The following is a 25,831-nucleotide window of genomic DNA, read 5'->3' as shown; positions in this document are numbered from 1 at the left end:
AATGGCGACCGCTTAAAAGAAATGAATGCTCTGCCAGTGGCGAGTGTGGACGTTGCGTGACTCGCAAAAGATTGTTGCAGGTCGGCGAAAAAACAACTTTACTAATAGATATAAAAAAAAAAAAAAAGTAATTTAAGTAAGTTTAAAATGTAATTTAAATAAAAAGTAAAGTATTCATAAATTGAAGTTTGGAAGCGCCTCTGTTTTTGGGCTGAGGAGAAGTTTGAAAGGGTGTACCGCGATTCTGCCTTTTTGTATCGCGATGCGGATCGTGGCTCTGCATATCGCGATTTCGATACGCATATCGTTACAGCCCTAGTACATAGACGTTATCCCATAAACTTGGCATTCGTTTGATTTAATACATTGAACATGTATATGATAGTCAGTAAATCTGAATTAATGCTGACAGTTTTGAAAACTTTTTGAAGAAATCATATGCAACTAATGAGGACATGGGGAGAAAAAGTCAGTCACCCTAAGAAATTTAATATATGAACATTTTGATAATTAATAGAACGCAAGTTTAATGTGAATTTAGTTTGTTTGTTGATCATGAATTATAACCATACCCTTGAATGTAGATTTTTTTTTTAATTCAAACAATACTCCCATTGATTTGAAACATTATTTTCATGTAAATATATAAAGGTTTTTTTTTTGTTTTTTGTTTTTTTTTTAAAGCTACTACAGCTCAGTTTACAGGAAAAGTGGTTTGTAAGGCCTTATTTTTCAAAACTTTCCTGGGGGGTATCCCTCCCAGACCGACACCAGAAGAGTCATTACTTGTCAATCTTAATTAAGCAGAGAGCAGATGTGCAAGCGAAGATGAAGCTCAAGGATTTAACTAGCAAAAAGAAGTAGCAATCAGAAAAGCCTGTACTGGTTTCAAGCATGCCAAACAGATATCTCCATCAGCAGCCAAAAAGTGGTTTCTTCCCTGAACTGTACATGGGCACAAAAACAAATGTACTAGGTTTTTTTTTGTTTGTTTTTTTTTTTGGTGGGGGGGAGAAAATGGTAGTACGAATCGTGAAACCATCCTTGTTATCGGTCATGTAACGTAAGCAAGTTGCATGGCGGGTCAGCCTCAAGGCAGTTGCTACAATGAATGCTTAATATGAACGCATTTCTCTGCTTAAAGTATCAATGATCTAAGACCATGTGAAGAGAATATTTTTTTATCAGCGGCCTGGGATGGAGACCAGTATCTAGGTGAGTGTAGGACCGCAATAAAGTGGTTTCTGGCTCTTAATACATCATTGTGTTTTGAGTAAGGAAGAGGAATGTATTACATGACTTCCTTTTTCCTCACGGTGCACAATTCTGAGCTCTCAACTGTTGGACACTAACAGTCCATGGGACACTACACAGTCTGACATGTTGTAACGAGGCTAAGGATAAATGCAAGTATGTTTGCACTACGTTTTTGGAACCAACAAGTGCTGGTTTTGAAAATGCTGATTGCTCCTTTATTACCTCGCCTGGGATGGAGTCCACCGGGGGAGAGATGTTTTCGGTCAGGTTTGTTAAGGATTTTTTTTTTTTTTGCGGGAAAACAGCTGGACCAATCTTCATGAAACTTTCAAGATGGATGGGAATTGGTCTCAAATAGAACCTCAAATTTTGGCGGTCATCCAGTCAACGTTTTTGTGGCTACTACCTCATAGAGGCAGTAGCCACCATGTCCTCATGCTGTAAGAGTGTAACAATCAAGCAGTACAGTGTGTTCTGATAGGCTGAGAGCAGCAGCAGCAGGTTCCATGTTTTATTGGTGAAGTATGTTCACACGAGGTCAAAACAGTTTTTTTGCAATCTCTTCCTTCATATTCCTCAAGTGCTACCAGGTGAGGTTTGTTTTGCCTGGCAGCACTTGTTAATGCAGTTTTGCGTCGTTTGCATTAAACTGTTTTTGACCTTTTGAAGCTCCCTTAAAAGGTTGTTTGGGACAATGTGAATTGCAGTTAATGACCAATTTAAGTGCTTTGAATGATCAGGAACAGGCTGTGAGATGTAGTCCTAATTTAAAAAAAAAAAAAAGTTTTGTAAGCATTTGCAAACTTGTGGTGGTGGTTGTTGGACAGAAGAAAATCTTTTGTTTTTCAGGTGGCTGTTGACCTGTGCAGGCAGCGTGGTGCTTTACCCTCCTCTGCATTAGGGGGCAGCACCGAATCTGACCGGGAAGCTCTGCTTGAGGAGGTGCTGAAGCTCAAGTCTCTTCTAAGCACTAAGAGAGAGCAGATCGCCACACTCAGGACTGTCCTAAAGGCAAACAAACAGGTACACAGAGGGTGACTGGCTTCCAATAAACTTTTTAACTCTTAAATACAGGAACACGTGTTTACATTTAATGCAGGATTCAGAAGTCGATATGTTTAAAGTGAATTGTGGGATTAATCCGCCATGTCTTTCAGTGGGCAGATAAAGATGACACTTGGTTTGGTTGTCAGAAAGTGAGGGTGTCCGTGAGTTCAGTTAAGAGCATGATATGGGGGAAGGGGTGGGGCTTTGACAGTCAGTACGTTTACATGCACATCCAAATCGAGCTGCTGTCGGTAATCGAGCAAAGGGTCCCAGCAGGGGTGCCAGAGAAATCCAATCCTACATGCACACAAGGAAATCGAGCTATTGTGTGAGGTACATTGTGCACCCGAGCCACAGGTGGCGCTACACGCCCCATCGTGTTGGTACACTTCTGGTTGTCGTCATGAAGAAGCAAGAGCAGTGTTGCCAGATATTGCTGACGTTTTCCAGCCCAAAATACGTTCAAAACCTGCCAAAATGCACTTGAAAAGGCCCAATTGAGCAGGAAACCGCCCAATCTGGCAACACTGTTCAAGAGTATAAACAAAGTTATCAGTTCCGTGTTCACAAGAAGTTTGTATGTACGAGCAGAAGTGTTCCTAATAAAATGGCCACTAAGTTGAAGTTGATCTGTAATGGTGAACATATTAACTGTTAGCCTGCTAACATGCTAATAACTGACCAACTAATTGGAAATGGGTGCGTACATGCCCGGACACAAGTGTTCCTAATAAAGTGGCGGCTAAGGTGACGTGTCATGCCGACCGAGGCTGTTGTGTTTCCCACTTGTGGTCTCGTCACTTCTGGAAGGGGCAGTGCTGAAGTAAGTAGCTCGACTACGTAGCTCGATAGGGTTTACATGCACTAAGTAGCTCGGCTACAATCGCATAATCTAGGTCGTGTAGCTCGATTAACGAGAAATCAAGTTCGGTTCAATTTCAACCTAGCTAAGGTGTTTCCATGGCATTTAGAACTTCGATTTCAGTCGAGCAACGGCAGAAATTCGATTTTCTCTGTGCATGTAAACGCACTCAGTGTCTTAACAATATTAACCCTGTGTCTGGAATCACTCACTATATACAATGAGTTCATTTTGTAGTGCTGTCTGACAATATAGTGAGAATTGCACCCTATATAGTGGACTCAGAATATCCCACAGTGCACTGTGGAAAGGAGTGTACATCCGATGGTCACTAACCAAGCAATCTATACCATCATGTACTGTGGTTGTGCTGAAAGGAAAGTGTGTTGGGGTGAATGGACGGAAGAAGAAACGCGTTATAAACATTCAAGTACAATTAAAAAAAAAAGTAGGATGTGATGGACTAAGACCGATAAAATACAAGAAGTTACAGTGCAGAGTGAGGAATCGATCAAAAGCCTCATTTGGTTTAATAAAAGGCAGCTGCAAAGAAGAAAGTATTGAGCCTGCATTTAAAGGAACAGTCCACTGTATTTCCATAATGAAATATGCTCTTATCTGAATTGAGACGAGCTGCTCCGTACCTCTCCGAGCTTTGCGCGACCTCCCAGTCAGACGCGCTGTCACTCCTGTTAGCAATGTAGCTAGGCTCAGTATGGCCAATGGTATTTTTTGGGGCTGTAGTTAGATGCGACCAAACTCTTCCGCGTTTTTCCTGTTTACATAGGTTTATATGACCAGTGATATGAAACAAGTTCAGTTACACAAATTGAAACGTGGCGATTTTCTATGCTATGGAAAGTCCGCACTATAATGACAGGCGTACTAACACCTTCTGCGTGCTTCGGCAGCGCATTGATATCTGCGCTCCGCATCAATGCGCTGCCGAAGCACGCAGAAGGTGTTAGTACGCCTGTCATTATAGTGCGGACTTTCCATAGCATAGAAAATCGCCACGTTTCAATTTGTGTAACTGAACTTGTTTCATATCACTGGTCATATAAACCTATGTAAACAGGAAAAACGCGGAAGAGTTTGGTCGCATCTAACTACAGCCCCAAAAAATACCATTGGCCATGCTGAGCCTAGCTACATTGCTAACAGGAGTGACAGCGCGTCTGACTGACTGGGAGGTCGCGCAAAGCTCGGAGAGGTACGGAGCAGCTCGTCTCAATTCAGATAAGAGCATATTTCATTATGGAAGTACGGTGGACTGTTCCTTTAAAAGAACTGAAAGATGCAGCAGACACAAAGTACTTTGTATTTATTAATGTGGGAAATGCACTCGTATGTATCTCAAAAATGCATGAATGTATTTATTTTGAAAACCCACTAGCTGACTGATCTGGCATGTTTTAATTGTGCGACAGTAATGGCATAAATAACGGCGTGGCCGAGTAGTGTCAGTGTGTTCGTTTTACCGATGAGCTCACTATGTAGGATTCCCTAGATGGTTAGTAGAGAGTAGTGAACGAGTAATTTTGAACACCGCCTAAGGGTTCACCTGCGCAAATCCTTTCAGGTTAATTGGCTAATTTCCTGATTTATTCAGGAGAGAGACTGTTCTTTTTCCATGTTTGTCCTACACGAATTGCTTAGTTTCTCAAGCCTGTTAAGGGTTGTTTTACAATCAGGGTACGCAAGCTAAAAATCACATTTAACACTTTATTATCTTCAATATCAAAAGGCTTGACTAAATAAACTTGGTTGTTTATTGTAGCCCTGTGATGGCTCTATTTACCATGCAAAAAAAAATGTGGTGATAACGTTATTTTTGGTAAATGTATACTCGTGTCATTTAGAAAGTGCCTTTTGTTTTTTTTTTTGTTTTTTTGTTTTTTTGACCACAGGTAGCTCCAAAAGGGATGCACTTAAAACATTCTTTATACCATAAAACAAATATTTGGTTCCATATCATTGGAAACATGGGCTACGTTCACACTGCAGGCTGAAGTGACTCAAATCCGATCTTTTCGCCCATATGTGACCTGTATCCAATCTTTTATTGACAATATGAACGACACAGATCCGATTTTTTTCAAATCCGACCCAGGCCGTTTGGATGTGTGGTCCTAATTCCGATTCCTATCCGCTCTTTTCATATGCGACTTCAGTCTGAACCGCCAGGTCGCATTCATCCGACTTGCACGTCATCAACAAGCCACAAACGTCACTATTCTGCGCTGAAGTAGGCGGCGGGTCTCTCAAAAAAAGTTACAACAACATGGCGCATGACCACGGGCGCAGATAGAGGGTGGGACTCGTCCGACCCAGATTTAAATTCACCTCGCTCGGTCCCCCCCACTTATAGGGAGGAAAAAATGTCTATGCTGTCTTTCTTTGCATAAGGCAAACCTCACGGAAAAATCAAAAGACTAATTACCATTCGGTTTATTGAGGTGCACGGCAGTGTATACATAGTTGCAACAATTCACATAAAACAAAGACTGATATCCGGTTGGTTGAGCTGCGCAGACTGCACAGGTTGCGAGCTCGAGCTTGGTTGCTATGGTAACCCACAACAAGTTTGACAGGCATATCAGGGTTGGGGTTGGTTTGCTGGCAGCTTTGTGTCTCCCCCCCCCCCCCCCCCCCCCCAGTTCAAAAAACGTATCTGCGCCCCTGCGCATGACATCAATGCGAGGGACGCTTCGGGCTGTGAAGGTTCTGAATCTTCTCAATGGAAGGACGCAGAGGTTAGGGAGCTGATTTCCATTTGGGGGGATACAGCTATTCAAGCTAGATTGGATGGGTCATACCGCAACCGGGCGGTTTTACTTCCGTAAACACTGGCCATGCTCACTGCGTGTGACGTCGTCGTATCCTGCAATGCGCATGCGGAACACTTTTAGGTCGCTTTTCGTTCATACTGAGGATCACATACAAGTCGCATATATTTGTTGATGTGAACGACCTCACAAAAAAATCGGAATTGAGCATTAAGCCTTGCAGTGTGAATGTAGCGATAGTTAAGTTTTAATGTTGAATGCCAGTAAGTTTTCAGACTATTTTGATCAAATTAGTATGTAATTGTGTCAATGTCCTCTCCAAGACAGCTAATTTTTCAATATAAAATAACACATCTAATGATTTTTCATCCTAAAATGTGGTCAAGATATTGGGACATAAATCAGTGTTTCCCCTAGAAAATGTTTGAAGGTGCGGTGGCAAGACCTGCGCTCCGATGTCTCACCCCAGTACGAGGATGTGGGAGCATTCTGAGAGATTTTTTGACAAAACGCACTCTAAAATGGTGACCCTTTGTAAGGGAATAAATGAATAAACCTAGTCTTGAAAGAACAAGCATAACCTGCAGAGCAAGGCAGTTTAGAAAACAGTCAGGGAGACTAAATTCCCCCCACACCTAACCCCAGAGCGACCCCTTACCCCCACCCCCTGAACATAAATCTCACAACACATGATTACTACAAGTACACATTTATTGGAAATCACACACAAACATGTCAGTGGCAAAGTTTGCAGGCTGGCTCAGAGCACTTAATTTTCCTGGATTTTTTTTTTTTTTAAAAATAGCTCTAAGGCTTGCTCATAGGGGAACTCGCTGACTGAAGGTCCATCGATGCTGAGGCGCATGCATGCAGCCAGATGGTCCCCCTGCAGTCTGTTTCTGATGACTGTTTTCACCTGTTAGGCATCAAACAGAACAGACTATATGAGCGAAATGAATATTTGTGTGTCCATATTGTTTTTATATAGCAGTGTTATACTTACCCTGTTCATTATGGAGAAATCTCTCTCAATTCAAGCTTGACACTGGTAAGTATTTAGGCTTATCTGTAAATGGGATGATGGCGTCGTCCGTTCACCTATATAGCCTATTAAAACACCGACGCCGGCCGCTATGGGATACAATACGGCCGACGCCGGCCGCCATGGAATCTAATGGGATAAATTATAGCAATAATTATGATTACTTTAATATAAAGATGTTAATTATTCGATTATTCATCGTTAATTCTTCCGACAATCGGTGAAGAAAACGTAATCGAATGCCCATCCCTAGCTCGAATGACTTTTTTTTTTTTTTTTTTGCACGAATGAATCTTACCTGCCCAGTTTCTTCATCTGTCGCCTTTCTTTTTTTGGCGAAATACTTCAACAAGCTCATCTGCAATTGAAAGATATCGTGTTGACGTTATCAGTCAACTTAATTAAGCTCAAATAAAAACTAGCGCTCTGGCGATAGGCTGTAATGAAATCGAAAAAACTGCCCTTACATTTCTCACGAACTATATCTGGAAAATGCCAAACAATCTATCTAGAAGATCTATGTAGTTGTTTACATGTGGATATTCATCCCCTCAGTTTGTGAACGGACTAATCTACCACAGAAGACCAGGAGGCCAAACGAGACGTCTCAGCAGTAGTCAGTTCTCAGTATGTAACATAACGTGGCCTAACATAGTTTTAAATAACGTAATTATGTGACATAACGAGAAACAATTTCAAGTAACACTGGAAATATAAGGTAACATAACATCTGCTGTCTACTTTTCAAGAATTATTGCCAACACTTACCTTTCCCAATTTGACAGCTGAAGTGACAGCCGCGTAGCAGTTAGTTTACCTCAGGTTGGCTTGGCTACGCTGCTCCAGGCGGAACGTTGTCCAATCAGAGCCCACGGCGACCCGTGGAAACCAATCAAGTAACTGCTAGCTCGGCCAGTGGAACTGCGCTTCGCCCCAAACGCAAAGACTGGGCAAGCAACGGATAATGTAGTCGAATACATATAGCTCCTAGGGGTATTCCTGAAGGTGCGGCGGCAAAAATCAAGGTGCGGCGGCCCACCGCAGCCAATTGTACATAGCAGAAACGCAGTAAATATTAGAGATGGCTAACACAAAGCTTACAGCCTTATATTTAAAAGCACTATGGAAGTAGTGGATTCTGAATTGTCCAAAAAAAATTCCTGTCCAAGAATCACTTCATTTGTTTCCCCCAGCCCTGCTTAAAGCTACACTTGATCTTCTTTATCTTATCACAGATTACACAAAACTACCATACACATGTCAAAATATTACCTGAAATCTGTTCTTTAACTTGTCCTTCACTTAAAAACTGGTACAAGAACCAGTTTGAATTTTGGACCCCTGTGACACAAACTTTGTATCCTGATTGTAAAACAACCCTTAATATAATCTGATCAAAAATGACTGGCTATCGTGGCAATGAAATTGTGCAGGGGTGGTGGTGATTTTAAGGGTGTATTCAGGCCAGGATAGTTCGATAGTTCACTTGCTTTGGTCTGAACCAAATGTGGTTTGTTTGTTTTTTTTTTTTTTTTTTCTCCCCCATTTTGGTGCGGTTCGCTTTCACACTGTACATTTTAGTAAGCGGACAAATCTGTCAACAAAGCCACGCGCCCTGAGGTCATTCAGCTATTGGTCAGAGACGACGCGCGCACAAAGCGTTAAGTTCAAAAGTAGTCATGGAGGCTTTCCGTGCTGTTATTCTTTTTAATGTCATCAAAGCTATGTTTTTTCCAGTTTTTACTGTTTTCACAATTGTGCGATTACTATGCTGTTGTACAAGTAATTTATCAACGACGACGGCAAAGGGCAAGGCGGCTACGGAGGATAGCGCTGATGAGCGCACATCATGTTGACAGTTCTGGCTCTTCACGCAATAGATGAATCTTTTTTGCGTCGCTAGTACTGCCACTTTTTTGAAAGAATGTCCCTGATTTTAATGTAGGTCTGACGGAGTTTCTTCACTTTTAGCCGACATTGTTCTGGGGAGCGCGTGAACCCCTTCATTTTCTCACTGAATACAGCAAACACGTCGGCATTTTTGTGTGTTCTCTCCAAAAGCTCAGATATGTGGACATCTGCCCATATATCCACAAGGGTACGCGTTTCTTCCTCGGCCCACGTTTGCCTCCTACTCATTTTTTGCACTCTAGTCTAGCCTACCACTGGTCTGAATGACTGAACGGCTGTTGTAAGGTTCCCTTGACAACCGAAACAGTGTTTGCACTTTGCGGTGGAGTGTCAAGACTCTGTTTCCCATAATGCTCGACAAACGACGGAAGCTCCCGAGGTAAAAGATCCGCACCAGGGTTCCTTTGGTCCGGACCAGAGTTCGGTGGTTTGTATTCAGACCAACCCAAAAGGTCCGGACCAAGGGAAATTTGGTTCGTTTGGTCTGGACCAAACAACGTAGGTGTGAATATGCCATAAATCTCTCAAGCCTAGATGGTACCAAATATCTGTTTGATCCAGCGTTCCCAAGAGCTGTTGGGTCAAGTTAGTATAAAGTATCAGAAGCAGTGCTGATCAAACCTGACACTTCAAAATGACATGAAGGGATAGTGTTAAACATGTTGAGTGTATTGAGAACACTCACCAGTTTGTGGATGAAAAGTTAACTTGTCGAGTGAAACTCGGGATCATGTTGGAACTCGCACTGCCTTCCTGCAGCTGCAGGATGCATGCGTGTGTGTGGGGGGGTTGGGTACAGAGGAATGTTTTTGACACCTCAGATTCATTTGTCATTGAAACTTGACGCTGTTCGTTTTTTTGTGTGTTTTGGTATGTTGTGGAAAGTGTTTAGTAAGCATGCATTCACTTTGTAAAAACCTTGACATGGTGGAATTGGAAAGTCATCGCCTTGAGCAAACTCAGTGGGGCATGAGAGCTTGTTCTGCAAGTTTGTGGTTGTCTTTGTTTAGAATGGGTTTTTGTTTGGTTTTTTTGTGCTGCTGTGGGCATGATCTTGTCTGAAAAAGTACTTTGATCATTTGTTGAACTCTTCCAAACATTAACATTCACTAACATACACAATATACAACTGTATGACGATACTGTGCGTCATAATAAATTGGGAAATATTCATCTGCATCATTGATGGTTATTTTTCTTAAACTGTGGAAACAATTCAAATGTCCCAACGTATGTTTATGAAGGATGAGCCAGGATGCTCACAGCAGTTTATTTCCTATTGTGATTTTTAATAGGCAAGCAATCTATTGTTCTGCTCTAACACACATACACGGAGGCTTTAGATTCAAGAGAGCTTTATCAATACATCCATATACAGTGGTGCTTGAAAGTTTGTGAACCCCTTAGAATTTTCTATATTTCTGCATAAATATGACCTAAAACATCAGATTTTCACACAAGTCCTAAAAGTAGATAAAGAGAACCCAGTTAAACAAATGAGACGAAAAATATTATACTTGGTCATTTATTTATTGAGAAATGATCCAATATTACATATCTGTGAGTGGCAAAAGTATGTGAACCTCTAGGATTAGCAGTTAATTTGAAGGTGAAATTAGAGTCAGGTGTTTTCAATCAATGGGATGACAATCAGGTGTGAGTGGGCACCCTGTTTTATTTAAAGAACAGGGATCTATCAAAGTCTGATCTTCACAACACATGTTTGTGGAAGTGTATCATGGCACAGAGATTTCTGAGGACCTCAGAAAAAGCGTTGTTGATGCTAATCAGGCTGGAAAAGGTTACAAAACCATCTCGAAAGAGTTTGGACTCCACCAATCCACAGTCAGACAGATTGTGTACAAACGGAGGAAATTCAAGACCATTGTTACCCTCCCCAGGAGTGGTCGAGCAACAAATCACTCTAAGAGCAAGGCGTGTAATAGTTGGCGAGGTCACAAAGGATCCCAAGGTAACTTAGCAACTGAAGGCTTCTCTCACATTTGGCTAATGTTCATGAGTCCACCATCAGGAGAACACTGAACAACAATGGTGTGCATGGCAGGGTTGCAAGGAGAAAGCCCCTGCTCTCCAAAAAGAACATTGCTGCTCATCTGCAGTTTGCTAAAGATCACATGGACGAGCCAGAAGGCTATTGGAAAAATGTTTGTGGGTGGAAGAGACCAAAATAGAACTTTTTGGTTTAAGTGAGAAGCGTTATGTTTGGAGAAAGGAAACCACTGCATTCCAGCATAAGAACCTTATCCCATCTGTGAAACGTGGTGGTGGTGGTAGTATCATGGTTTGGGCCTGTTTTGCTGTATCTGGGCCAGGACGGCTTGCCATCATTGATGGAACAATGAATTCTGAATTATACCAGCGAATTCTAAAGGAAAATGTCAGGACATCTGTCCATGAACTGAATCTCAAGAGAAGGTGGGTCATGCTGCAAGACACCGACCCTAAGCACAAGTGGTTCTACCAAAGAATGGTTAAAGAAGAATAAAGTTAATGTTTTGGAATGGCCAAGTCAAAGTCCTGACCTTAATCCAGTCAAAATGTTGTGGAAGGACCTGAAGTGAGCAGTTCATGTGAGGAAACCCACCAACATCCCAGAGTTGAAGCTGTTCTGTACGGAGGAATGGGCCAAAATTCCTCCAAGCCGGTGTGCAGGACTGATCAACAGTTACCAGAAACATTTAGTTGCAGACTGCAGTTGTTGCTGCACAAGGGGGTCACACCAGATACTGAAAGCAAAGGTTCACATACTTTTGCCACTCTCAGATATATAATACTGGATCATTTTCCTCAATAAATGACAAAGTATAATATTTCTCACTTGTTTAACTGGGTTCTCTTTATCTACTTTTAGAACTTGTGAAAATCTGATGTTTTAGGTCATTTATGCAGAAATATAGAAAACTCTAAAGGGTTCACAAACTTTCAAGCACCACTGTACATGTATACAGTGCATTGAAATGCAGGTTCCCTCAGGCTCGTTGTGGTGCATTTTATAGAGAAAATTATTACAAAAGGTGTATATAAATGGCTATAGTTATCTAAACCTATAGCTAAGTATAATAAACAACACGAGACAAGGACAGTGCAGAGTGTCCATTTTGGTGCAAAAATACAAGAGCATGTGATTTCAGTTGGAAGAGTTCAAGTTTTACCAGAATATGACAAGTGCCAGGTAAGCATTGTGCAGGTGTATACAAATGGATGAGAGAACTAGTTTCAGTTTGAATTGCCAGTTCTTCAGGGGTAACTGTGAGCTGAGGACTCTGACTGACTGCCTGTGGGAAGAAGCTGTTGCAGTGACAGTTCGGATGCTGCGGTACCTTCTGCCAGATGGCATGAGGGAGAACGGTGCATGTGATGGGTGGGACTTGTCCTGCACTGTGCTGCTGGTACAGTGGACAATGTGCTTCTTATAGAGCTGTGAGAGAAATCCCAGCGAGTCTCTCTGCCATCCTCACAATCCACTGCAGGGACTTTTTTTTTTTGTTCCGTGACATTTCAGTTCCCGAACCAGACAGTGATGTAACAACGGCGAACACAATGGTCCCTCAGTTGACATTCAGCAATTAAGGTCCTCAGTTCCCAAACACTTACTGAGTGTTAAAAGAAAAGATGTATATTTAAATCTTCTAAGTATTGTATTCAATTGAATACAAGTCAAGGATTGGTCAAAATAAAAAATCAGTCCTTGGGGCGGCACGGTGGTGTAGTGGTTAGCGCTGTCGCCTCACAGCAAGACGGTCCGGGTTCGAGCCCTGTGGCCGGCGAGGGCCTTTCTGTGTGGAGTTTGCATGTTCTCCCCGTGTCTGCGTGGGTTTCCTCCGGGTGCTCCGGTTTCCCCCACAGTCGAAAGACATGCAGGTTAGGTTAACTGGTGACTCTCTAAATTGACCATAGGGGTGAGTGTGAATGGTTGTCGGTGTCTGAGTCAGCCCTGTGATGACCTGGCGACTTGTCCAGGATGTACCCCGCCTTTCGCCCGTAGTCAGCTGGGATAGGCTCCAGCTTGCCTGCGACCCTGTAGAACAGGATAAAGTGGCTAGAGATAATGAGATGAGAAATCGGTCCTTCCCACGCCATGTGGCACATAGGGCAGCGCTGATCTCCGTTTCCATAGCCCTCAGCCTCTTGCATAGCTAGGGTTACAGTGGGGGGCTAGTCCTCTGGTAACCACGAGAGCTGGACTCCCCATTCGCATCTGTATTGCAGCATGCCTTGCCAGATGGCAGTAGGTACCATTTTTATGATGGTCTTTGGTATGACCCAACCGTGAGGCAGACACGCTAACCACTAGGCCATTAGCTGGTACAAGGTCCCCCCCCCCCCATTGGTACACATTTAATAACTTTAAAACATCAGGAGCTTGTTATAGTCGCTGGGCAAAATCTTGCTTCCAAAAGGGCATGGTTCAAAAGTTGGTTTGTCTGCATTTACAGAGATCCAGTGAGATTGCCATCTTCAAGATCCTGAAGCTTGTGGCCTGAAAAGTGAACAAAAAAAATACCAGACAGTCCATGACACTCATGATTGGAGCACTTGATGCATAGGCTGTTAGATCTAGTTAAATATCAGTGACCAATTAGGAGGTCTCTTTAATATTTGTGTTACAAAACAATTAAGTTTATGATCAAATTATTTTCCTTACAGACTGCTGAGTTGGCTCTGAGCAACCTGAAGACCAAGTACGAGACGGAAAAGACTGTGGTGTCGGAGACCATGCTAAAGCTGAGAAATGAACTCAAGGCTCTGAAGGAGGATGCTGCTACGTTCTCCTCACTGCGGGTCATGTTTGCAAGCAGGTACAGTGTGCACACGTGCCCGCTCTGAGAAGCTTAAGGTTTCAGACACCCTGACACTTGTGATGACGGGTCCACACTGGAAAGCTGCAGAGATTAGACAGTGTTTTGTCTGAAGAAGTAGATAATTGGATTATATAATCCTAACCTCTCGCCTCACATGCAGATGAACATGCATCTCCTTGTAGCTACATGCAGTCATATGGTTTTGACTGCAAATGACCAAGAAATTGTTGGGGATGAAAATGCTTTGAGACTGAAGGAAAAAGATGTTGCTGTTCCTGCAGCTGCAGAGGAACACTCGTATATTTAAAATACAATAAATATTGTATAGTGGAAATAGAGTATCTGGAAGGTCACTGCTTTCTTTTAGTATTTTGAGGTTCTATTAGATTACATCTCTTAATCATGTTTGGCTTGCATTATGTGGACTGACGTTTCAGCTGAGAAACATAATTGTCTTCAGTGAGATTAAGTTAAAACCCATTCTGCTTTCAGATCCTTGTGTTTTAATTTTTTCCCGAGGGGAGCCTGAGCAGATGTAAGAGGATCCTGAGCTGCCCTATTTTATTTTTAAAAAAAGGCAGTTGGAGATCTAAAAGGTGTTCCTGTTGCTAAGTCTTTGCTAGTTTCCCATTGGCCCAAATGCAGTCGGGCTCCTTTTCCTTTGGGTACCATAGATTTATTTATTAAACTTCATTACGCATCATTATTGCACAACACATGAGCATGAATGAAGATGTACTTTGTACATTCATTAGAGGCATCTAGCCTATTAAGTCTATTTTATATACCAGTTTAAATAAATCTTTCTTTAATATACATGTCCATAAATTCAAATCAATTTGGTAAAATATTGTTTCTCACAGATGCACTTCCTAGCAGAGAAATCACTTTCTTGACGCTAACGTAGCATTTGTTTGGATATGCTGCATTGATTTCTGACCAATATCTGGTATCTTTATGCTAACGTGGATTATCTCTTTCTCACTCAGATGTGACCAGTATGTTACTCAATTAGACGAGATGCAGAGACAGCTTGCTGCTGCAGAGGATGAAAAGAAGACTCTCAATTCCCTCCTGCGCATGGCCATCCAGCAGAAGCTAGCCCTGACTCAGCGGCTGGAGGACCTTGAGGCTCCGCTGCATGCCCACAGTAATGGAAGCAGCCCACGCCGCTCCCGTGCCAAACAGCTGGCCACCAAATCAGGAAGAGCACCACGGAGCCCTATGAGAAGCAGTCCACGTGCCAGCCCTGTGTTGGTATCATCGTCATCATCAGGCCCCCAGAGCATGAGTAGCCATATGAGGGCATTCTCACGCAGCCTCCACGGCAGCCCTGTAAGACCCGTGTCATCTTCCTCATCCTCTTCCTCTTTTGTCAATCAGCCTCTACCTTCCACTTCCACACAAAGTCTGGTGTCGGGGTGTGTTGCGCGTGATGCTACGTTCATTCGTAGTCGTGGATCTAGTTTGTCACGTTCATTAGATGATTCAAAAAGTGGCTTGGGGCCTTTTTCCACACTTTCACGCCAGCCTAGGGCTACTGAGACGCAGGCAAAAAGCATTCGAGTCTCAGGGCCTTGCCGTGATAATACATTCATCAAAGCGCGCCGGGCGTCTTTACCAGCTAGTAGGTCAACACCATCCCCTTCCAAATCTGTAGAAAACCTCACCTCTAGATCCATTGTTAACATTGTCACCAGGTCAGAGACGGGAAGCCGAGCGAAAGAGGATTTGGTTGCGAGAACCCTTTCAAAATCTACTGTTGAGTGCAGCGTAGTTCCCAAAAAGAAATCCAGCATCTCCAAATCGCGCTCTGTGGAGGCAACTAGTGTAAAACGGTTTTCCGGTACACACCCATCATCCTCCACCGCTTCCAGATCTCCACCAGCTCAGAGACGCTTGAGTGTAGCATCCTCTAGTGGTCAAAGTGGTCAGTTTAGTAAACCCCAGAAATCTTCTGTCACTACTAGTAGCAATAGTGGTGCAAGATCGGCTTCTAGAGTTAAGAGTCGCTCAAATTCTCGTTGCAGTAATGTGGAGGAAACCTTTTCTGTTCCAAACCAAGAGCACAGAAAGCAACAGGATGCACTGAAAAAGCAACACGCGGGTGCTGAGACAAATCGCAAATCTGCACAGAGCAAACGAAGTTCTGAGTCAAATAACCGTTCCAGTAGCCGTCAGCATAAACATACTAAATAAAAATTAGTTTCCATTTAAGCTAATATGGAAAAATCTCATGTATGAAGGCATTTTTGATGCCTTGTCTCATTTTCCCTGTTAAATTGTACTACGTTTAAAAAGAATTTTGCATAAAATCAATCATGTTAATCAGCAAAAAAGAAAACCAAATGAAACTAGACTTCTCCCACCCAGGTACTTTTTTTTTACCAACCATACGATCCATCTCAGAAAAAGCACATTTTACCATCGCAATTTTAATATTGTATGAATTTTCTATACAAATTGAAGCACGTTAGAAATCTTGGTGTCAGTAAAATCTGACCCAGATGTGCAACACAAGACAGACATGAACCAGCTGTACAAATTAAGTTGAGCACAGACGATGAAAAGCTAATTGGGATTAAATTAAGCATCTCTAATAACGTGTAATAATACGCATGCTTGGAGGAGTGTGTATGGTCAGTAACTTAATTTCTCCTGTAACGAGCTGTAATATACAGTAGGTACATTAATGTTTCATGCTCATTGTGTTTTTCTTTGAGGAATGCTTTTTATAGTGTCCTGACTATCTGCAGCATATTAGCCATACACCTTAACGTGAAATTTGGCCTAATTGCACATTTTTAATTTCATACAGCTAGACAACCCCTAATTGTCTGATTGTACGTTTTTGCCACGGTCACACAATTGATTTGTGTCTTTCGGCCTGTTTTTGCAGCGGTGAATGCTCCATTCCTCCTGTCCTGCTCCAGTGTGTGTGGACCACGTTCATGCCCAGCTCCGACCCGATCCGACATCCACTTCATCCCACTCCAAAACATATTGGGCTCCTCTTGTGCTTATTCTCGTCTCCATCTGTTTTTCCTTTTTCTGTTGTATTGTATGGTTTTTTTTTTTTTTTTTTTGGTCCTCTACCTCACTTTTTTTTTTTTCCCCCTCTCTCTTCTCACTGTTTGTCTGATTTTGTCTCACTCAAGTGTTGTGTAGCTTTGAGGAACTGAAAGCTCACTGGTGCCTCATCTCATTTCATGATGAGCTTTCTGAAAGAAGGCAAGTTATGAAACTTGCTTTCAGTCTCATGGACATTGTACCACATCAAACCCACCCCCAAAAGATCAATGTGTTTTTGTTTTTTTTTTGTTGTTGTTTTGTTTGTTTTTTTTAAAACCCAAAAAAGAAAAAAAAAAAGAAATGAGAAGAAAAACTTGTCTTGTATGTGTTTAGCTTAGAAAGGGTTCTGTATGAAGGAATTAGAGCCTGCTTTATTGTAAATTGTTCTACGTAGAATTTCTGACAGTATTAGTGCACAGCTGAGGTGTGTTCAGAATGGTGAGAGAGAGAGAGAGGGCGGTTAACTTTCAAGTATGTTCCATTTCCTACTTCTTCATGGACCATAATGCACTGCTCCCTAAGCTCTGTCCTTCAGACTTCTGGATGCGTAAACTAGAGACCATCTTTATGGGAAAAACGGACTTTAATGAGAACCCTTCATCTGCTATACTATGTATTTCTGTAGGGTTGTTGTGGCTTCACGGTATGAAAAGACTTTACTGTCAAACACCCCCCCCCCCCCCCCACCCCCACCCCCCCCACCCCCAAAATCAAGTGGTTTTCATCCCTTTTGTGTCAGGCTGCAAATCCCCAAAAACATCAGTTAGCTTTCACACAGTCCCCTCTCTGAGGGGGTTTCGGACTCCCCCCAAATCACACTACAGCCACCTCTGTTTCTCAGCACTGGAGATGTGGGTTTTCAATGTAGTCCACTACTGCTGTACGTTGCGAACACTGTTCCAGATGAAAATGACTGTTTAGTTTAGCTCTAGTCAGCAACTAGTTTGACAAGGCAGCTCTGTACTACCGTTCCTCACAGCCACATTCAAACTTTCAGCTTGTAACGACATGATGAATACCAACAGTGTAAGTATTTTATGTGGAAAGGCTGTCTTCATGGATATTTTTCTGTGGGGACTCCTTCCCCCCCCCCCTTTTTTTTCCTCTTCCCTTTTAAAGACCCAGTTATCATACCATGAACCGTAACACCCCAGCTCAGCATCATGACATGTAGATAAAGGTCTGTATGGCAGTCTGGAGGTCTTGCTGCTAATGCTAACTCAAACAAGTGTTTTAAAAAAAAAAAAAAAGACTGTAAACGTGGTCCTGTCAACTACTGCCAGTTTTGTGATCTTTTACACAGGGTTAAACAAATCACTGTTGCATCAGTTATTACTCTCTGCTACAAGTACAAGCAAAGCCATGTCTAGTTCTTTATTTATTGAAGCAATAAGGCACTAGTGTTGATGCTAAAAGGAACACATCATGGGAGAGAAGCAGGATCTGAAACAGTGCCTTAATTATTTGCCGTGTCAACCGGTTTTTAGGAAACTAATCTTCAGACTTTGTAGGTACTTGTACATAATTTGTTTGAATAGTGTTGTATATGTGGGGTTTTTTTTGTTTGTTTTTTCCTCCTTTTCTTTGTGTAGCTGTAAATTGTGCTATTTCCCCTTGATTTTTTGTCCTTAACTGGCAGGACCTGATGGCATAAACCTATCGCTGTTCTCATCAGAGCAGTGATTTGTTTGTATATAATGATTCATATTTTGTAGTTGATCAGTTACAAGTTGGTCAGCTGCATGCTGGTGCATGTCCCTGTATGTAGAACGCTTAGCAGACAGTAGTGTGGTTTTTAAAATACTGGAATCCTAGAATGAAAAATATATTTTGCGGCAAAGCTCCAACTTTGAATCCAAGTGCAGCTGAAGCAGAGGTTTTTGTTTCTAAAATAAATGTGCTTTATTATACGAGCAGACTAATCAAATGCAATATTTAGATACAAAAATTCTAATTGGCTTAAGATTCAGTACATACTTCCCAAATAAATGTTAATATCTTCGGAAACTCTGATTCTGATATTTTTGCCCACACCACTGGACTTGAATTGAATTATTACTGTGTGGATAAATGATATTGTGGCTTATCTTTTTTGCTTTATCATAAATGGGAGCGAAATCTCCATAAATTATACATATCCTTGTTTAAAAAAGACGAAGGAAGATTTGTTACGTTTGTCTTGTAATTGTGGTCTGAACACTGTTTTTGACCTCTAAAATCCACTCCATCCGTTTTAATCCACTGCTTTTTAATTTTCACTGAGCATCCAATTTTAACGAAGTGTAATTTTCATGAGTCGCACTGTTTTGTGAAATGTCATATAAAATAAATAAGGACGTTTAATTTACTTATGTTGCTTTGTTTGTTCTGTGCTTGTCTTACAAATTGAAGGACAGATGGTGTGGCAATGGTACGGTTATCCATTTTGTGTAGGGTGGGTGTTTAAATGTTGGGAAGGGGTGGGTTTTTTTTTTTTAATTAACCTAATGCAACCCTTCAAATACTCTGTTCATTATTTAACTGTAGACAGTATTTTCTGTTCATCGGAGTTAGAGCTTTTTATTCCTGAAATATATTTTTATAAAAATTGAAAAGGCATTACATTAAAGTTGGTATTGTTTGTAGTAGTATTGGGGTTATGGAGGTTTGAGTTACTTATGAATATAAGAATTATAAAAATATGAGAATTTTGTAATGTCTGGTTGTGATTTATGGAGTCCTAGGAGTGCCATAAGAGAGAACAAATCTGTAAAAGAAAACAAATGTAGAAATAAAAACAAGAAAAGCACCACCGATTTTCTGTGTTCGGCCAACTGCGTGTTGGTTTTATTTTCAGATAGGTTCAGGACACTATCACTACAACCACTAAATCCTGAAATTTGTCTTTTTATGAAGTTACACAAAAATCATTGAATTAACCTGATTTTAAATGTGTATCTTGGTTGTATGTTAGTAAACTGAGCTGTGTTAAGTTTTTCATACAGCCAGCATGATTTGATAGTTCCAGAATAAAGGTGAAGCCGTCGTTAATCACTTGCAAAGCTGAGGATCAGCCCAGGAATCTTTGAGCTCTGATTTCAGCAATGTTGCCCACTACGCTGCCCAGCCATTTACACAAATCGATCTCAGCTCCTGGGAGTCGCTTGCTCAGGATCATCCAGTACAGCGAGAAGTTCACCAGTGGTGCATGTGCAGCAGAGGTGAAATGTAGTGCTGAGGCCCAGAAAAAACGAGCTGTGTGGAAGGCTCAAACTATTACCATCCCTATTACAGCACCTACCCATGCGTGCCTGACATGGGCATACCTTCAAAGCCCAGATTGGCCCCATCAGTCAGCTCTGGACCTAAAACCGCCACCAACCAAATTGAAGTCCTAGTCCTCTTCGACCCTGAAAGACAAACCTCAATCAACATATGAGCAAATTATTTATATTTGCATGTAAGGAGTCATTTTGCATGGAAAAATGTTGGGGAAGCAGACCACGGTCATTGGATTGCCATAAAAAGAGACTAAAACTGTCAAAGAATAAGAGCAGGTAATAGCCAGCATATCTCAGAGGAAGTAAATCCTGTTCCCTCCCCAATTCAAACCACTAGTGTTCACACTGCACTAAACAGGAGGATTCATGTGTGCAGGAATTGACAGCTTGACCCTTCAAGGACAGAGCAATTTAAAAAAAAAAAAAAAAAAGAGCCTTTTTCATATTTTTGCTTATTCTTTTACAGATTTGCAACTCCACTAATTTCCACCACTGTAACTACATTTTTTTTTTTTTTTTAAACGAGTCAGCAGATGACATGAAACCCCACTCCGAATTTCCATAAGTTGAATTGGTTGCCATGGAAAAAATGAAAATCGCAGGAATGTCAAAAGGCACAACTTCTCGAGTCACTTAAACATAACTCTGAGGTTTCATGAAATAATTCCTAACAGTTTGAGTTATGCTCCAGAAACTAAAATGTTTACAGACAGACGGACCAAGCGATAGCTACACTTGTGTTCAAAATAATAGCAGTCCAACACGACTAACCAGATCAATCACTGTTTTTGGTAGAAATTATATTACTACATGGCAAATAATTTACCAGTAGGTGTAGTAGAGTCATAGAAAACCAACAGACCCAACATTCATGATATGCATGCTCCTGAGTCTGTGTAATCGAATAATTAAGTGAAAGGGGCGTGTTCAAAATAATAGCAGTGTGGAGTTCAATTAGTGACGTCATTCATTCTGTGAAAAAACAGGTGTCAGTCAGGTGGCACTAATTTAAGGATGAAGCCAGCACATGTTGTACATCCATTTCTCTCTGAAAACCTGAGAAACATGGGTCGTTCCAGACATTGTTCAGAAGAACAGCGTGCTTTGATTTAAAACGTTGATTGGAGAGGGGAAAACGTATACTGTAAAGAAGTGCAGAAAATGATGGGCTGCTTTAAAATGGACAGCAAAACCAGAGAGACGTGGAAGAAAACAGAAGACTACCATTCGAATGGATCGAAGAATAGCCAGAATGGCAAAGACTCAGCCAATGATCAGCTCCAGGGTGATCAAAGACGGTCTGAAGTTACCTGTGAGTACTGTGACAATTAGAAGATGCCTGTGTGAAGCTAATCTATCGGCAAGAAGCTCCCGCAAAGTTCCACTGTTAAAAAAAAAAAAAAAAAAGGCGTGCTGAAGAGGATACAATATGCCAAAGAACACATCGACTGGCCTAAAGAGAAATGGAAAAACATTTTGTGGACTGATGAAAGTAAAATTGTTCTTTTTGGGTCCAAGAGCCGCAGACAGTTTGTCAGACGACCCCCAAACACTGAATTCAAGCCACAGTAGACTCTGAAGACAGTGAAGCATGGTGGTGCAAGCATCATGATATGGGAATGTTTCTCTTACTATGATGTCGGGCCCATTTATCGCATACCAGGGATCATGGATCAGTTTGCATATATCAAAATACTTGAGGTCATGTTGCCTTATGCTGAAGAGGAAATGCCCTTGAAATGGGTGTTTCAACAAGACAATGACCCCAAACACACCAGTAAGCGAGCAGCATCAGGGTTCAAGACCAACAAAATGAAAGTTATGGAGTGGCCAGCCCAATCCCCGGACCTTAATCCGATAGAAAACTTGTGGGGTGACATCAACAATGCTGTTTCTGAGGCAAAACCAAGAAAAGCAGAGGAATTGTGGAATGTTGTCAAATTATCCTGGGCTGGAATACCTGTTCACAGGTGCCAGAAGTTCTCAGAAACCGTGGTTATACAACTAAATATTAGTTTAGTGATTCACAGGAATACTAAATCCTTAAGATTTTTTCAGTTTATACAGTAAATATTTGGAGTTTGTAATGAAAAATGCAGACACTGCTATTTTTTTGAACAGCCCAATGTTCATTTTTCTTCTCATCTCATTATCTCTAGCTGCTTTATCCTGTTCTACAGGGTCACAGGCAAGCTGGAGCCTATCCCAGCTGACTACGGGCGAAAGGCGGGGTACACCCTGGACAAGTCGCCAGGTCATCACAGGGCTGACACATAGACACAGACAACCATTCACACTCACATTCACACCTGCGGTCAATTTAGAGTCACCAGTTAACCTAACCTGCATGTCTTTGAACTGTGGGGGAAACCGGAGCACCCGGAGGAAACCCACGCGGACACGGGGAGAACATGCAAACTCCACACAGAAAGGCCCTCGCCGGCCACGGGGCTCGAACCCGGAACCTTCTTGCTGTGAGGCGACAGTGCTAACCACTACACCACCGTGCCGCCCTCATTTTTCTTCATTTTCTGGAAAGTAATTAAAATATTCATACATTTTTCTTCATGTTTTGATGTAGAATATAATCTGCATTGTTCCCAATGCATGGAAATAAAAACTATTATAAGGATTTTGAGCTTTACTCACGTTTTTAAACACACTGCTATTATTTTGAACACAACTGTATATCCCCCTGCATTAGATGCCCAGGGGATTAAAAATTGACTGGCTGTGCTTCACAGACCCTGGTCCTGGTCGATTAAAGCACATTTTGCAGCTGAAGCTTTCTGGTTGCAGGTATCAATTGGAGAAATGGAGACTTTTTTTTTCTTTCTCTACTGACTGTAAGGTCATGAGAAACTTGTAGGACCACTGTATACAGTATGATCATATAAAGTGCATTCATCTTCAGCACCTGTTTTGTTCAGGGTAGTGGTGGATCTGAAGCTTATTCCAGCAACACTGGATGTAAAGCAGGGACACACCCTGCACGGGATGCCAGTCCATCACAAGACAACACGCACAGTGTGTGTGTGTGTGTTCTATCCTGAACTATCTTGGCTTAGAGGAAATAGGACACAAGAAATAAAAATGTTTAAAATTAAATGCTGAGTTTCAGGGAGTTCCTTCACTTAAAGCACAGATTCTCAACCCAGGTCCTGAAGTACCACCTGTTCTACACATTTTAGTGTTTTCCCTGCTCTAACACATCTGATTCAGCTAATCAGATATAAGCTTCCTGGGTCTGTGCATGCATGCGCACACTGAGTATAAACCAGTGGATTTGACATGATTGCTCTGGCACATTTATATTCATGGCTAGCTATTCATTTCCACCTGTATTTACATTTAGATCACTTTCTAGATACTGATTTGTTACTCCTTAAGGAACCAGACCTCTGTTTTCGAGATCGTGTGTTACTCCTAGTCTGGTCACCAGTTGACTTGTGAGTGTTTTACGCCGACCGGGTTTGTGTTTCTTTGTTCTCTAGCTATGAGACAAAGGAGCTTGTAGATGCCCTCAAAAAAAAAACCTTACAACTTTTTCTAATTACGTTCAGGTAAAAAGATCCCTGAGCTCGGTTTGTCTGTTCTCCAGTTACACTGGTGGTTCAGAGGTTTAGGAGACAGCAGATCTGTTTTTGACTTTGCTCCTTTGCACCATCAGGGAAATTAAGCTGTTATCTCTGCTCACTCTGCTGATATACTATATATGTACATACACTCACAGGCCACTTTTATTAGGTACACCCATCCACCTGCTGTTTTATGCGGTTCTCTAATCAGTCAATCCCCTGACAGCAGCACAATGCATAAAATCACACAGATACAAATCAAGAGCTTCAGTTAGTTAATGCTCATTTCAAACATCAGAACAGGAAAAATTGTGATCTCAAAGTGTGGCTTTCACTATGGCATGGGTGTTTGTTTGAGCCAGATGGACTGGTTTGAGTATTTCAGAAGCTGCTGATCTCCTGGGGTTTTCACACACAACAGTCTCTGGAGTTTACACGGAATGGTGCGAAAAACAAAAAAACATCGAGTGAGGGACAGTCCTGTGGGTGGAAACGTCTTGCTGATCAGAGAGGTCAGAGGAAAATGGCCACATTGGTTTGCGCTGCCAGGTAGGACATAGCAACTCATATAATCACTCTTTACAACCGTGGTGAGCAGAAAAGCATCTCAGCATGCAACAGTGGAAGACCATATTGGGTTCCACTCCTGCAGCCAAGAACAGGAATCTTAAAAATCAAGAACGACTTCCTATTAAAGTGGCCGGTGAGTGTATGCTATATGTACTGTACAGTGGGGTCTAAATGCTTCTATTTTATTGGTATTCTAACTTAATACCACATTTTCATGAGGAATTATCTTACCAGCATAGCAAACTGAGAGAAAATGAAATCCAAAGGTACGTAGTATTTAGTATCTGAGTATACTCAAGCGAGGCATGGACTCCATAGGATTGTACAAAATCTGACGATCCATATTAGATCAAATCTTTCTGAGTGGTGTTGGAAGATGTGCGTCAATGTAAGAGAAAAAAACTCAAAGGAAATCTGAGTGAAATATTTCGAACGGGGTGACGTGTTCAACAGAAAGATGCATCATCTTCAAGATCATGGGCAGAAGAAAAATGAGTTCTCGCATTCTTTTTGCTTTATTTTCAATAACATCATTAATGTTGGCGGCACGGTGGTGTAGTGGTTAGCGCTGTCGCCTCACAACAAGAAGGTCCAGGTTCGAGCCCCGTGGCCGACGAGGGCCTTTCTGTGTGGAGTTTGCATGTTCTCCCCGTGTCCGCATGGGTTTCCTCCGGGTGCTCCGGTTTCCCCCACAGTCCAAAGACATGCAGGTTAGGTTAACTGGCGACTCTAAATTGACCGTAGGTGTGAATGTGAGTGTGAATGGTTGTCTGTGTCTATGTGTCAGCCCTGTGATGACCTGGCGACTTGTCCAGGGTGTACCCTGCCTTTTGCCCGTAGTCAGCTGGGATAGGCTCCAGCTTGCCTGCGACCCTGTAGAACAGGATAAAGCGGCTACAGATAATGAGATGAATGAAATGAGATCATTAATGTCCTATTGACTGATGAAAGTACAACCCTCTGAGCAGGTTTATACAGGAAAACCCACAAAGAAAGCTGAGTACAAAGAGGAAGTCATGGCCTAAAGGTTATAGAAGCAGCTTTGGGACAAAAAAGTCACCAGATCAATTCCCTAGACCAGCAAGAATGGCTGAAGTGCTCTTGAGCAAGGCACCTGCTCCCCAGGCTATCCTGGATATGTTGTATGTCGCTCTGGATTAGAGCAAATGCAATGTAAAAACATAATACAGTGGCTGAGAAAATGCATAGAGCTTAAAGCATATACGCAGAACCATGGCCTCACTTTTGTTTATAAATGCCTTGAGACCTCAAGAATGGCACAGGAATAGTTTTAAGCGTTAACAATAAATCTGATGTAATTTTTACGATTAAAATTATTCATATAGGTAGCGGTCTGAGTGAATGACCTTGACGTCCATAATGTCACGGCAGGAAGTCTATCAGTCTCATCGCCATTTCCGCTATACTAAAACACAGAGCTGACTGCAACGCTGATCCTCCATTTTGAGCTAATTTATCGCCATGCCACGTAGATGTGTTGCTGGCGGGTGCAGCAACATGACAGAAGGTGGATTTACGTTGCATTCATGGCCCAAGACTGTTCAAACTGCAGAGATTTGGATGCGTTTTGCGAGAAGTTCATGGGCACATTGGGGGGCT

The 25,831-nt window shown here is 41.9% G+C and overlaps 1 protein-coding gene across 1 annotated transcript in view; it reads left to right on the top strand.

Moving 5' to 3' along the window:
- Positions 1-19,150, top strand: part of zgc:162200 (uncharacterized protein LOC558638 homolog) — a 47,755-nt gene extending 28,605 nt beyond the window's left edge. The window contains exons 7-10 of the mRNA XM_060931456.1: positions 2,107-2,280; positions 13,577-13,728; positions 14,721-15,066; positions 16,631-19,150. Coding sequence (XP_060787439.1) covers positions 2,107-2,280; positions 13,577-13,728; positions 14,721-15,066; positions 16,631-16,636 — 678 coding nt within the window. The 3' untranslated portion in view covers positions 16,637-19,150. The remainder of the gene's footprint in view (positions 1-2,106; positions 2,281-13,576; positions 13,729-14,720; positions 15,067-16,630) is intronic.
- The last annotated feature ends 6,681 nt before the right edge of the window (positions 19,151-25,831 follow it).

The sequence above is a fragment of the Neoarius graeffei genome, chromosome 10 (genome assembly GCF_027579695.1).
Source record: "Neoarius graeffei isolate fNeoGra1 chromosome 10, fNeoGra1.pri, whole genome shotgun sequence".
Lineage (NCBI taxonomy): Eukaryota > Metazoa > Chordata > Actinopteri > Siluriformes > Ariidae > Neoarius > Neoarius graeffei.
This window is presented reverse-complemented; position numbering and strand designations above follow the sequence as displayed.